This window comes from Myotis brandtii, unplaced genomic scaffold (genome assembly GCF_000412655.1).
Source record: "Myotis brandtii unplaced genomic scaffold, ASM41265v1 scaffold333, whole genome shotgun sequence".
Lineage (NCBI taxonomy): Eukaryota > Metazoa > Chordata > Mammalia > Chiroptera > Vespertilionidae > Myotis > Myotis brandtii.
In genome coordinates this window covers 3,019,780-3,032,424 of record NW_005362842.1, presented here as the reverse complement: position 1 = coordinate 3,032,424, position 12,645 = coordinate 3,019,780, and the positions used below count along the sequence as shown (strand labels likewise).

Sequence of the window (12,645 nt, the reverse complement as noted above, 5' to 3'; positions counted from 1 at the left end):
GTGCCCTCTCACCAGATACCTGATGACTCCCAGCTCCATTCAGCCTCTATCTGGGAATTTCTAAAATGCCGGATTTCTGCCGCGTAGAAGCCGAGCATGAGCAGTGCAGGAGAAACTTCTGAGTGGGTCGAGGGAAACTGCCCCGCTCATCCATCCAAGCTCACAGCCGGCCTTGCCCACAGAGTGAATCCACAGATGTGAAGTGTTTTTAGCTTTTTTTTTTCTGACTCCCCCACAAAATAAAAGTCAGCAGATGTGAAATGTATTTAAATTTTTATTTAGGAACAATTGAAAGATTTGAAGTACCATTTCGGCCCATTTCAAATTGTACAAGCAGTTTTTCCCTGTTGCCTTCTCTTATCCACATCCACAGATACAAAATCTAGGAAATGTGCAATTTGCATCTTAGAAATAGCAGCATCCCTACAGGGACCTTGTGAGCCTGGAGACAGCCCAGTGCCAGCCTCGCCTCGGCACAGCCATGGTCCAAAGGCAAGTCACAATCTCTGTTAAAAACATTCCCCTGTGGCAGAATCCCGTTCCACCCAGGCCTAAAGGACAAAGCGACAAAGCGCCCCCCTCCGTTTGCGCTCTCACAGTGGCCACCGCAGGACGTGGGACCCCTCCTACACGGTTTGGTAACGTTTTAATCTGCCTCCAGACAAACAGAAACAGGGCAGCTGCCTCTTAGCACCAAGGTGATCACTTCTTCAGCCATCTCTGGGAGACAAGAAGCGAACCAAAAGCAAACTGGTCAACAGTCATCCCCTCCTCACTTCTCAGCAGCCCTCTGGAACAAAGGGTTTGTACAGAGTCCAGAATCTACCCGACAGTAGAAAACCTGGAATCAGGACCTTGAGGAAGGAATCTGCAGGCCTTTGGCAAACTCCCTGAGTTCCACAAAGACTGTGCGCAGTAAACTTTCAATGAACAATGGCTGGCAGGAGAGGGGAAGGTTGGCGTATTTTCTCTTTTTAAACTATGGCCCAGTCTGGCCCTCCTGACACAGCTGACAAAGCAGCTGCTCATAAACCCAGCAGACTCCTCCACGCAGGTGCTCACCTCTCCCCGGCACTGGCCGGCTTCACTGCGCAGGGCCGACCCTGCTGGCTCCCTACTGGGGGCAGGGCGGGGGCAGGCTCCCCTCCTGGCTCTGGGAAACCTGGGGCTCCCATAAACTGCAAGAATGAGACAGCTGTATGGGCAGGAGCCAGGGGCAAGTGACATTCTCTCTCTTTAAACACAAATTGCAGGATTAACATGTACCCTGCGGGGAAGACGAGCACTTGCAGCTTTTTATGTTCAGTGACTGAACAGCCTGTGTCATCCCAGAGAGTTCACTGCAGCCCCAGCTACACTGAGTACTTTTAAACCCTCCACTCATCATGGAAAGAACAGGAGTTATAAAGCATTAGCAAAGAGAAGCTACTAACACACTCAAGTGCTCACCTGTGCACACACGCCACCAGAGCCGTCTCCTGAAGGAAGAGGCACTAAAATAGGTAAACACTCCCTCTCAGGAAGCCTGGCTTACCAGCCGCCCCTAGTGGACAGTGGGAGAGAGGAGAGGACCACAGCCCCATCCTAGGGCCTGCCCCTGTGCTCACCTCCCTCCGCTGGGCCTGGCTCAGGCCTGAGCAGCAGCAAGGACCAGGTCCTGAGGGCTGTGAGAGCCTTGGGGCTGGCAACAAGGCAGGAACTATATGTTCTTTGTGGATCCTTGCAGTCCTGCAAACTAAAAGATCTCATTTTTAAACTCCAGGTTGCAGGTGCTTGCCCTGTCCATATGGTAACCAGGGCCTACCTCATCCATCCCAGACTTTGGGTCTCTACTCCTGCTCCAGATTTGGGGGCAGGTAGAATGCTTGGTTCCTGTGGGATCCAGACTGTCATGTCTCCAGTCTGATGAAGGACTAGGGCCCCACTCAAAGGAGAGGCCAGGTTTGCAGGCAGGTCACAGAACAGCCAGTCTTGACAAGTGAGCTCAGGACTAAAGAACCAGAGAAGCAGACTCTCTGGGACTAAATGCTCTGTGTCTGTGCTCCTCTCAGCTACGTGCAGATGCTGGGTCAACCCAGAGAGAACTGGGGTGAGCCCCCGGTTCCAGTGTGACCGGCACTGGGGACACATAGATTCCAGCAGAAATTAATTCGAACTGTAAGCCTCTGGACTTGCAGCTGAGCTGGGGAGCAAGCCAAGCAGCACCCACGAGAGCCACCTGCATCCAGTCACTCGGCCCAAATCCAAACCCACCACTTTTTTGCAAGGTCGCCCGCAGTCTCCTCAGCCCTGGTGCCGCAGGGCTCAGCATCATAAATGGGCCAGAGAAGCCAGCAGGGCGGGCACCTCATGTCTCAGGGCTCAGCATCATAAATGGGCCAGAGAAGCCAGCAGGGCGGGCACCTCAGACAAGCCTCGCTCAGGGAGGGGACTATGCGGAGAAGGCTGGGCCTCCACACTCCCTTTCTCAGGTGCTGGAGCTTTGCTGAGGAAGGTGCTCCCCAGGGCTGGGCAGGAGGCTGGGCGGCCTGTGCTAGGGACAGGCAGCGGAGGAAGCCGAATCAGAGGTCCCTGCAGAGGGCGGGCTCCAGGCTGGAGTGAGAACTGAACCCTACTCACCTCCTGGCCCAGGCTGGCTGCTGGCTGTGCAGACCTTGCATATCTAGAGGATTTTTTTTTCTCCAACACAACTGAGCCTTGCAAAGCAGTGGGATACATAAAGATTTAAATTTCACACAAAAGGTGAGTCAAATGATAACCTGCCCCAGGAGAAGTCTGAGCAAGGAAAAGGGGGAATACTTGAGGAAAAGCCCAAACTCCAGGTTTGGTTTTATTTAAGTTTTTCTTCTTGGCTTGTTCTCCTCTCCCACAGAGGGCCTTTATCCACTTGGGTGTGGTGTCTGAACTGACAAGCTGCTCCAATCCCCAATTTTGGTCCGAGAAGAGAAAGGAAGCCAAGGCAATAGGGCCCAAAGAGGGCAGCACAAGCAGGAAGCCATGGGAGAGGATGTGCAGAGCAAGGCGAGGCCCAACCAGAAAGGGCAGTGCACCTGCACGGAAGGCAGCCTGGCACAGATGTCCGAGTCAGAGGAGGAGACACAGGACCACTGACCGAGCCACATCTCAGCCTGGAGGACACACTGAAACTCCCTGGGGGGACAGCCTCCCATGGCCAGCTGGGCCACGGCCATTAGTACACGCGGGAGCCTATAAGGCACCACCCAGCCCTCTGCTGAGCCCCCACCTTTTGTTTCTGAAGAGCAGGGTGCAGAGGCCTCCGGTCGAGGCGCTTTGGTCCACCTCAACAGCTGCAGGTCACTCGGCCAAGAAAGGAGCCCTAAGCCCCAGAGTCTGCCAAAGCCCAGTGCTGGCCACCACCCCACTCGGCATTCTAGTTCAGGAACCCGCGACTCCTGGAGAAGGGACCTCCTCCCAAACCAAATGCTCCTCAAGACTCAAACAAGTAATCAAAATATGCAAACTATATGTACCATAAATCCAGATTTCCTGTATCAGGTGATGGTCTGGCTTCACCTCTTAAAACCGGATATACAACCTCACTGTAAAAATTATAATAAACCAAACATGGATAAGACATGGGCAACTAGAAAGAGTGAAATACTTGACTGCCTCTGACGAGTCCAAGTGCATGCAGAGGACCAGGGAAAGATTAGTCACCTTACAAAACAGGCTCTTCCTCTCAAGAGACTAACCCCACCCCACCTTCAGCTCTGCAGCCCACAGACTGCCTTCTGCCGTAGCGGCGTCACAGAAGCTCCCCCTTCAGTCGTGTGCAAAACCACCAAGATCTGTCTTGTGGCAGGGCCACGTGCCCCCGGCACTGGGGTATAGTCCTGATTTCTGGGCTATTTCTCTGTGCCCAGTTGGCTATGTTTACGGTTCTGCACCAAAGCCTTGGGTACCTGAAATATCCTTTTAGGCACCTGCTTGATGTCCCGTCTCTCTCCCCATCATGTTTGATCTTTTATTCTTTCAAGCGTGAGGCCCACACCCCACTAACCACTCCGGCCCAAGAGCATGGGAGGGAGGCGCTCTGCTCACTCTGGCCCCTAACCTGGGCAGTCTTGTTATTCCTTGTGTGGCCCTGGGGGGTGGACAGGGCCAACAATGTGAGGAAAACATGCCAATTTTTCCACCTTTTAAAGGTGAGCTGGTGCTGAGGTTGGGTTGCTCTCTCTGTCTTGCATGAACTTATCCATCTATGTACTTTATTTTTTCTGTCTTGCTATTTGGATTGTAAATGAAATGTGAATACAAATAACCAAGAATATCCTCTCTACAGACACACCCCTTTGGCCGGTGTGACAAGGTTCCGGGGGTGATGCCGGCAGGGTGTGTCTCAGACACTTGGAGATGGCTTCGTGCTGGGCCGCCCACTGCACCCCATGTACCAGCATTCCATCCAACACAGGCTACTTCTCCCAACACCCATGTGCCACCAAGTTCCTCAAGTGTACACGTCAGATGTCCATTTCACGAGCAAAGCATCAAATGAGTATTTATACTGTATATGTGTATACATAAATTAACCTGCATGTACATAAACACTAAAGGAAAAATTCCAGGCATCTGTTCTCTGAAGGAAGGCAATAACTCGTCATTCTTGGCAATTCTGTAAAGAGAGCTTTAGAGCTAAATAGCTTCACCCTCCAAAATGGAAAGTGTACAAAAAACAATAGGCTGCAAAGCTTGCCAAATACTCACAAGCCACCTGTTTGAAACACATAAGGGGTGGTACCTATTGGGACAGAGAGGGCAGAAGAAGACACTTCCAAAGAACAAGGTCTAAGGACTTCTGATTTGCAAGGCAAGCCCTCTCCTGGAAGGCCAGTGAAGAGCCTGCCTGGTCCAGTTCCTGGGATGGGTGGGGGGGAGGAAGGACCATGCCTAACCCAGCACCAGTATTTCTTGCCCAAAGCCCCTGCCCTCTCTCCGGGGTCTCCTCATGCTGCTTGCCCAGCCTGGACCAGGAGGGCGTGCCCAGGAGGTCCCAGTGCTTTGGGAAGCAGGTGGTGTCCAGGTGAGCAGTGCTGCAAGTGACCCTTCTTTTGCCTGCCGCACTCTGTAGCTGCTGCTCTTAAAGCAGCCAGTCCTGGGGAGACAGAGTTTACCATTCAGTACAGCGTTGTAAGCAAGTTTCCCAATGCTTCAAAGGCATCTGTTCCTGTGATTTTTCTCAATAATAATATAAAAAAGAACACGATGGTTAGGCTAATGTAGACAGAGATCTTGTTTCCAAGTTTGCAGATATAAATATAGACCTTTAACACCATAAACCCTGCAAGGACCTGTGCAGTGATGCCCAGCACCCCTGGGCGAGTGCCCAGCACACCAGCCAGGCCCTTGGCATGGGGGCCAGGAGGACTCTGGGTGTTCTGCCAGGAACCCCCACATTCAGGTCATTGTGCCGAAGGCCACCCCAGTTCTGATAATCCCATCCGTCCTCTCACCCCGGGCAGGTGTGGGTCTCCCCTCCCAGAGCGCAGGGGGCTGTGCAGTGAGAGAGGTCGAGGGCTCTGAACACAGGCGGTGGCCATGCACTGTCGCTTTGTCCCCAATGCTGGTTCTGTTTTCAATTTCCTCTCTCTCTCTAGGCATGTCTAGATTTTTTTTTTAATGCGGACATATAGTCAGTACATTAGGCTTAATAGCAAATATTTCTTTAGTTGATCTGGAAACTAAAAAGTAACGGTCCATGATTCAAACTTCCATGAACAAAGCAGAATTACTACAACAGCTTAAGAGAGTGGTAATCACATAACCAGTCATTTCTTAAATGCAGTAACGGCAGGTCCTGCACTGATTATCCTGCCAGGCATGCGAGCCGGCAGGAGATTCTACTGGTCTCCACCTAAGGTAGCAGAGAGCACCTCAAAGGTGCTGCCTTCCTTGAGGAACACAAAGGGGCCCGGGCTCCAGATGTGGTCTGAGTGTGCGATCACCCCTGCCCGACCTGGAAGGCGAGGGAACATGTGGCCCCAGCGATGTCCAGAGAGCAGACACAGGACATTTTCAGAGATGATGCAAAAGACAATGTACTGCTTTGCTAACAAAGTTTCTATGTAATAATAAGTGTTTATAATCCGATGTTTCATTAAATGTGTATAGGCGGACTTGTGTTAAAAATTGGATTCTGTGTCTAGGACTATGAAATCTGAACTACTTTATCCACTGAAAGGCAAAGGACAGGTCCTACATTGTGGAAGAACTGACGGAAACTCTGCTCTCCCTCTTGCTTGGTGATGGCTGGCTGGAGGTGACAGGAGGGATCTGGGCTGTCTGTGAGGTTCCAGAAGCTCTGTGCGCCCAGAGGCCGGGTATGGGAATGGATGTGTCAGCAGAGAGTTGGGTGGGGCCCTTCCACGTGGCAGGCAGCATCCCCGACTGGCCAGTCCTTCACAGTAATCGGTTCAATTCAGTCTGTTTCTGAGGAGAAAGCACATGCCTGTCACCTCCATGTCAGCTGCCACGTGTGTAGCCCCCAAGGGCGGCATCACTGGCTTTGGTGACTTCTTAATTCCATAAGCAACGCCTTCCTGCTAGCCACTCCCTCCTCTGCAGCCTGAGGGCATGTGAAGAAGGCCTGTGGGTTAAGGACAGGATGCTGGCTAAATCTGGCAGGGACCACTGCCCAACCCCAGGCCTCGGAGCTGGTGCAGGAGATGTCTTCTCTAGGCCCACCAATGTATCCCCTCGGCCCGCTCCCCAGGCCGCCGCCTCCTCGGGAGTCGTGTCCTAACCCGCCTCGTCCTGCCTGCTCCCTTCGGGCTCTCCAGAACATACTCTTCTAATGTAACAGCAGCTGGGTCTAATCTCTGACATGCATTTTACTGATGTCTTCATCTCTAACTTCCAACCCCACAGTCAAAGTCCGTGGGTTGTTCAGAGAGGTCCGTCATCCCTGCTGCTTTCAGAAGCAGCCTGCCTTGAGGCTGCTGACAAGGCCGGGAGAAGCCAGGGGCAGACAGACAGCCCTTCCTGCACCTGGTACCTGCCTTGGATAGAAGAGGACGATGCCACAGGTGCAGGGTCCCCCCCGCCGCTCCTGCTCTGTCCCACCCAGGACACCAGCACTTCACTTTCTGGTGGAGTTAGTAGCTGAGGGGAGCAAATGCTTGCAATTCAAACCCATTCATCCCAATTCCAGGTTAGCTTTCTTCAAAAGTGTGGTGAAATATACATAACAGAAATCCTATCACTTTAAGTGGCATTAAGTACAGTCACACTGTTGTGTAACCACCACCCTATTTCCAGCTGCCCAAGAATATAATTTAGTAAAACTTTAATTTAAAAAAGCAAAAGAAATAACTTGCTCTAGTTCTCTGCTATCTATGCTGTTTTGTTGGTGAAGCCAAAGCCCAGGTGGGCATTCCCCAGGGGCAAGCCCAGTGCAGGAGATGAGGCCAAGGCAACCAGTCCTGTGAAGCTAGACCTGTCCTTGATGCCCACAACGCTCCCTGGGAGGCCCTCCCTCACAGTGAGGGGCCTCTATGAGGAGACGGAGGGGAGGAGAGGCCTTGGAAAATCAACACCCCATAGTGACAGCCAGTGTGACTTGTCTGTAGCTTCAAGAAACCTGTCTTAGCCCTAGCTGGTTTGGCTCAGTGGATAGAGTGCCGGCCTGCGGACTGAAGGGTCCTGGGTTCAATTCTGATCAAGGGCACATGCTGTGTTACTTTAAAAATTACTTAACTTCTCACCTGGCCAACATGCTCAGTGGTTGAGCATCAACCTATGAACCAGGAGGTCGAGGTTCGATTCCCAATCAGGGCACAGGCCCAGGTTGTGGGCTTGATCCTCAGTAGGGGGTGTGCAGGAAGCAGCCAATCAATGATTCTCTCTCATCATTGATGTTTCTCTCTCTCCCTCCCTCTCCCTTCCTCTCTGAAATCAATAAAACCTGTCTTAAATAAAATACTCTTGCAGAGTTTCCTGTCAAATACTAATACCATGACCCAGCATTTGATTCCATATACATCTAAGAGGGAAGATGAGTTTCCATTACTTCCACATCAGGAAGAACAATTAAAGAGAAAATTATAGGATTTTCATTATTAAAAAACTTCACCATGTATCTAAAGATAATTAAAGACTTTCTTTAGCTAAGAAATGGCTAGAAAAGTTTGGACCTTTGTAGGTTCACTATGTTCCTGCCCCTGCACAAGTTTTTAAGAAACATAAAATGAAATAAACAACTCTCAACCCTTTATCATCTTATGTTCTGAAGATGTCTGCTGCCAGTTACCCCGAAGCAGCTGGGCAACCTTTGAAATAGCAGATGCTCCCATGCAGTAAATCCAGTGCCCACCCATGGGTGCCCCCTCCCCATACCCACGGAGGACAGCCATGACTCCTATGGGCTCCTTACCCAACTGACGACCAGCCTGGGGACTCGGTATGTCACAGGGCTCTGAGCTGGCCTCAGGGGCACTGGGCTCCCACGACTCACTGTTTTCAGACACCTCTGAATAGGTATCGCCCAGCCCTTTGTGCACTGCTGCAGGGTCACCAGGGCCCTGGTCCTCGCTGCCTGTGTCTGCCACTGCCCGGGTCTCCTCGCCCATTTTCTCAGCAAACCACTGCTTGACCTGCTGGGAGCTCATCTGGGTCTTGTCGCAGAGGCTCTGCAGGTCCTTCTCATACAGCATCTTGTGTGTCACGTAATAGTCTTGCAGCAGCTCCCGGTTGCCAGGGGTGATGACCAGTAACCCTGGTGGGAAGTTGCCCCGCTTGTAGTCTTCGTACCACTTGAGCTGGCCGTTTTTCAGGGCGTACCTGCTGTCGCCGAACCAGCGCACCACCTCTGGCCGTGGCAGGCCTGTCTGGGCCATGATGGAGTCGTAGTCCTGGGTGCTCGGCCACTGCGTCTGCACAAAGAGCTGGCGCAGCAGGTGCCGCTGCTGTGCTGTCTTTTTGCAGCTCACCTTGCCGGGCGGCTGCAGGGCCAGCTTGTTTGACCCATCGTCTTCAGGGTCACAGGCGCCCAGCCCAGGTAGCTCGCTCTTGCCATTGGCTTCAGTGACCCGCAGGTTCTTCAGGTTGATCTTGATGGGGCTGACTTTGCGTTCAGTCAAGGTGTGGCTGCTGGGCACTTCTGGGGAGCCATTCTCCCCAGGGACCCTCAGGTCACCACCTGCCTCCTCTGCTCCCCCCTCATCCTCAGCGGCCTCCTCCTCCTCCTGACAGGCACTCCCATCGGCCTTGGTGGTCTCCTCGGTGGTCACCTTTTTCCGTCTCTCAGAAAACCAGCTGTCGATCTCTCTTCGGGTCATTTTGGTTTCAGTCCTCAGGCGGTCCAGTTCCTCGTCGAGAGGAAGGGGGTTTTGTGCAAAACTGCTCTCCAGGGCTCGGAGCTGCTCAGGGGCTCGCTCCTTGTATTTGGTTGGTGTGAAGTCAGGGGTCTGGTGCCAGGACTGTCGTTTGGCAGAAGGGTGGGTGGCCAGGGTGGCTGCCGTCGGGATGCAGGTCACCTCAGGGGCCTTGGACACTGGGGAGAAGGGCACCTCTGGCACAGAGTCAATGATGATGGAGCTGGGATCCCCGGGCATCATGACCCGGGAGCCCTTCAGGTTCCGGCAGTGGTACCTCCGGTCACTGAACCATTTCCTCACCTCCCTGGTACTTAGGCCGGTCACTTTGGTCAGATGCTCAACTTCACTCTGTCCCGGGAACTGGTTCCGACAGAAGCTGCCTTTCAGAGCTGACAGCTGTTCATGAGATTTCTTATTTTTGTAGATGCTGGCATCAAGGAAGGCTTGGGAAGTGATGCTCGGGCACGCTGTGAGCAATGACTGGGCTGCATTGACCACCTTCACTGCTGATGTCGTGTTTGAACACACAGTGTTAATGGGCGCAACAGTTGGCTGCTTGGGGATAGATGTTACTGCTAGAGGGAGAGATGAACTCGGTGCCTGCAACCCATTGGCCATCAGTGGCTGAGTGACCAGAAGTCCCCCTGCTGCGCCCTCCGGCTGTCCCACAACATGACCTGGGAGGGCAGCCTGGATGAGATGCTGGACGTTGCCAGCATTGGCAACCAGAGGAGTATTCAGAACGGTGATTGTGGGCTGAGGGACAGATTGAATGACTGTATTGAACATCTTCTTCCGGGCGTCCTCGATCTCTTCGGGGGACCAACTGATCCCTTGTTTCAGCCTTTGGGCTGTGAACCAGATCTTGAGCTGTTCTTCCGGATACTTGGTAACCACAGTCAAATAGCAGAGCTCAGCTTTGGTTGGGTAGGGGAACTTGTGGAAAGAGTTCTTCAAGAAGCTGTTGGAGTCCATGGCCGCATTGTATGTTGGAATGCTGCTCAAGGGGATCATCACTTTGGGAAGGGACTTGGAGGTGGGCAGTGGCTGGTGGGTGTGGTGCTGGGCATGTGCTGGGGGCTGCTGCTGGAGAGAGAGAAACTGTGCTATACCAGCTGGCAGAACTGGCACTGTCCCCAGCAGGGGCCCATTGGTCGTATGGGGAGGCTTGGCGGGGTTGGTGGGTGCCTGGCTGACTGGAACCGCCCCATTGACAAAGGAGTGGTCCCCTTCTTTTGCCTCTGTTTCCCCAGCTGGTGGGTTTGGTAAGGTCTCACCAACAGGTTGACTGGGGGCGTTTTCCTTGAGCGTATGAATTTTTTTGGCTTCAGCTTTGCCTTTCATTATCTTCATGATTGGAGTTTTGGTGATGATGATTTCAGCTTGTCCATCGGTCCCGTCAGTGCTGGGCTCGCCCAGCGGGTCAGGAGTGCTGGTGCTCTCAGGGACGCTCTGCTCCACGACCACATGATTGTCTGGCTTGGCCACATTCCACAGAAAGCTGGCTTCCCCCGAGTGGCACTTGGCATTGTGCAGAGAAAGCCCCTCAGGAGTTTTTGCCAGAAAACTGCACTCAGTGCATACAAAGGTCGGGTCTTTATTAAAGTCTGTGTGCTCAGAGTTCATGTGTCCCACAAACTGGGTTATGTCCTGGGATCTGAAATCACAGTATTTACAGGAATACAAATAGCCATCCAAAGTGCTCTGATGGCCGTTGGCCAGCGCAACGCTATCGGTATTGCTGGAGGCCTGGGCGACCTCACTGCTGGTGGCAGGCGCTTCTGGGGGCAGGTCCGGCGGGGGTCCTTCGGGCAGAGCCTCGGCGGGCTGGGCCTCTGCACTGGCTTCCTGCAGCACCACGGTCTTCACGGGAATCATGCATGGGGTGGTGGATTTCCGCTTGCTGGCCATGGCGACAACCGCTCCGGGTGATGGCTTGGGGACAGCTTGTCCTGTCAAGGCCTCACAGTACAAGTTCCAGCTGCTGCATGAGGGCCAGAGAGTTTCCAAAGGCAGCTTTTTCAGTTGTTTGCAGAAAGCAAGTTTTCCCTATTAAACCTGAGGAGGAATAAAAAAAAAATGATTAAGATCTCTGAAGCTCTGTCTGTTTCTCAGATGCCCAGACACACTCCACTGCTTGACTTCTATCACTCCTGCCACTCGGGGGAAGCCAGCGGGAAGTTCAGCAGCAGCTTGGATGTCAACTTGGGAGTCAGGAGCCCCCCAAATGCTAACAAAATGGTGCCCTGAAGAATGACCTGGGGATGTTCCCATCCCACTTGATAGACTTCAGACATGTGTTTCTGTTTTGTATTTCCCTCTGCATCCATGCATTAAGTAACTCAGATTCAAAAACAAAAATGACAACAATTAAATAATCCTCTTTTGAACCTCCAAATTCATTCTGACCACGTCTGAGTGAGAACAAAAGATCCCAGTGTAGTTCTTGTTTAAATGTTTGGGCCAACCAGGGTTTTTCTTTTCATAGCCTTCCCACATATGAGAACAAGATGACGCCTCTGCCTCGCCCAAGCCAGGCCAAGGCCAAGTCAGCTGGAGGGGGGTGTTGGAGCCGGGCCTCTCTCCGTGCCCTTTCCCTGCCTGCTGCCCTATCAAACACACTCCAGGCAACAGAAGAGGGATCACCTCACAATTACTGGCTCTACCCAAGACCACTGCCACTGGTGAAGCCAAAGGCCATAGGGTCAGGCGATCCACAGACCCAGTCTGTGGCCCCGCCAGCTGCACATTCTCTTTCTGGGTGCAGCAATTTAAAGTGTGGCCTCACCTAGAGTGCACAAACTACACATGACATTGTATTGTGCTTATTTCGTTTTTATTTCTTTCAATGCCTACCTTAAAAATACAAACTCTTAAATCTTTGATCCATTTGAAATTTATTTCAAAAGCTGGGGTGATTGATTTGTTTACATGTAAAGTAATTATTATAATAACTCTTTCTTTTTAAATCCTCTACTGAGGACATGCTTTTATTGATTTTAGAGAGAGAAGAATAAAGAAGGAAAGAGAGAGAAACATCGATGTGAGAGTGAAACATCAATTAGTTGCCTGAGAAAGTGTTTTTGTGATTTCTATCATTAACATAATCCTATCTAATAATAGACAAACATGGTAATTGACCGTACCTTCGCTACGCCTCCCATTGGCTAATCAGTGTGATATGCAAATTAACTGCCAACAAAGGTGGCGGCTAATTTGTATACTGCAGGCAGGGCGGGACAGCACCATCCCGCCTGCCCTGCCATCATCTGGGTCTGCTATCTGTGACCCGGGGCGGCAGGCGTCCGTGTGC

The 12,645-nt window shown here is 52.1% G+C and overlaps 1 protein-coding gene across 4 annotated transcripts in view; it reads right to left on the bottom strand.

The window, feature by feature from the left end:
* Positions 1–256: 256 nt before the first annotated feature.
* ZHX3 (zinc fingers and homeoboxes 3) overlaps positions 257–12,645 on the bottom strand; it is a 129,037-nt gene continuing 116,648 nt past the window's right edge. For 2 of the 4 annotated variants that reach the window (XM_014543740.1, XM_005871260.2), the window contains exons 3-4: positions 8,390–11,390; positions 6,454–6,604 (exon numbers count right to left, since the gene is read on the bottom strand). In XM_014543740.1, the coding sequence (XP_014399226.1) occupies positions 6,561–6,604; positions 8,390–11,243 (2,898 nt within the window). In that variant the 5' untranslated portion in view covers positions 11,244–11,390 and the 3' untranslated portion in view covers positions 6,454–6,560. The other 2 variants (XR_001363080.1, XM_005871262.2) reach the window with 2 other exon arrangements.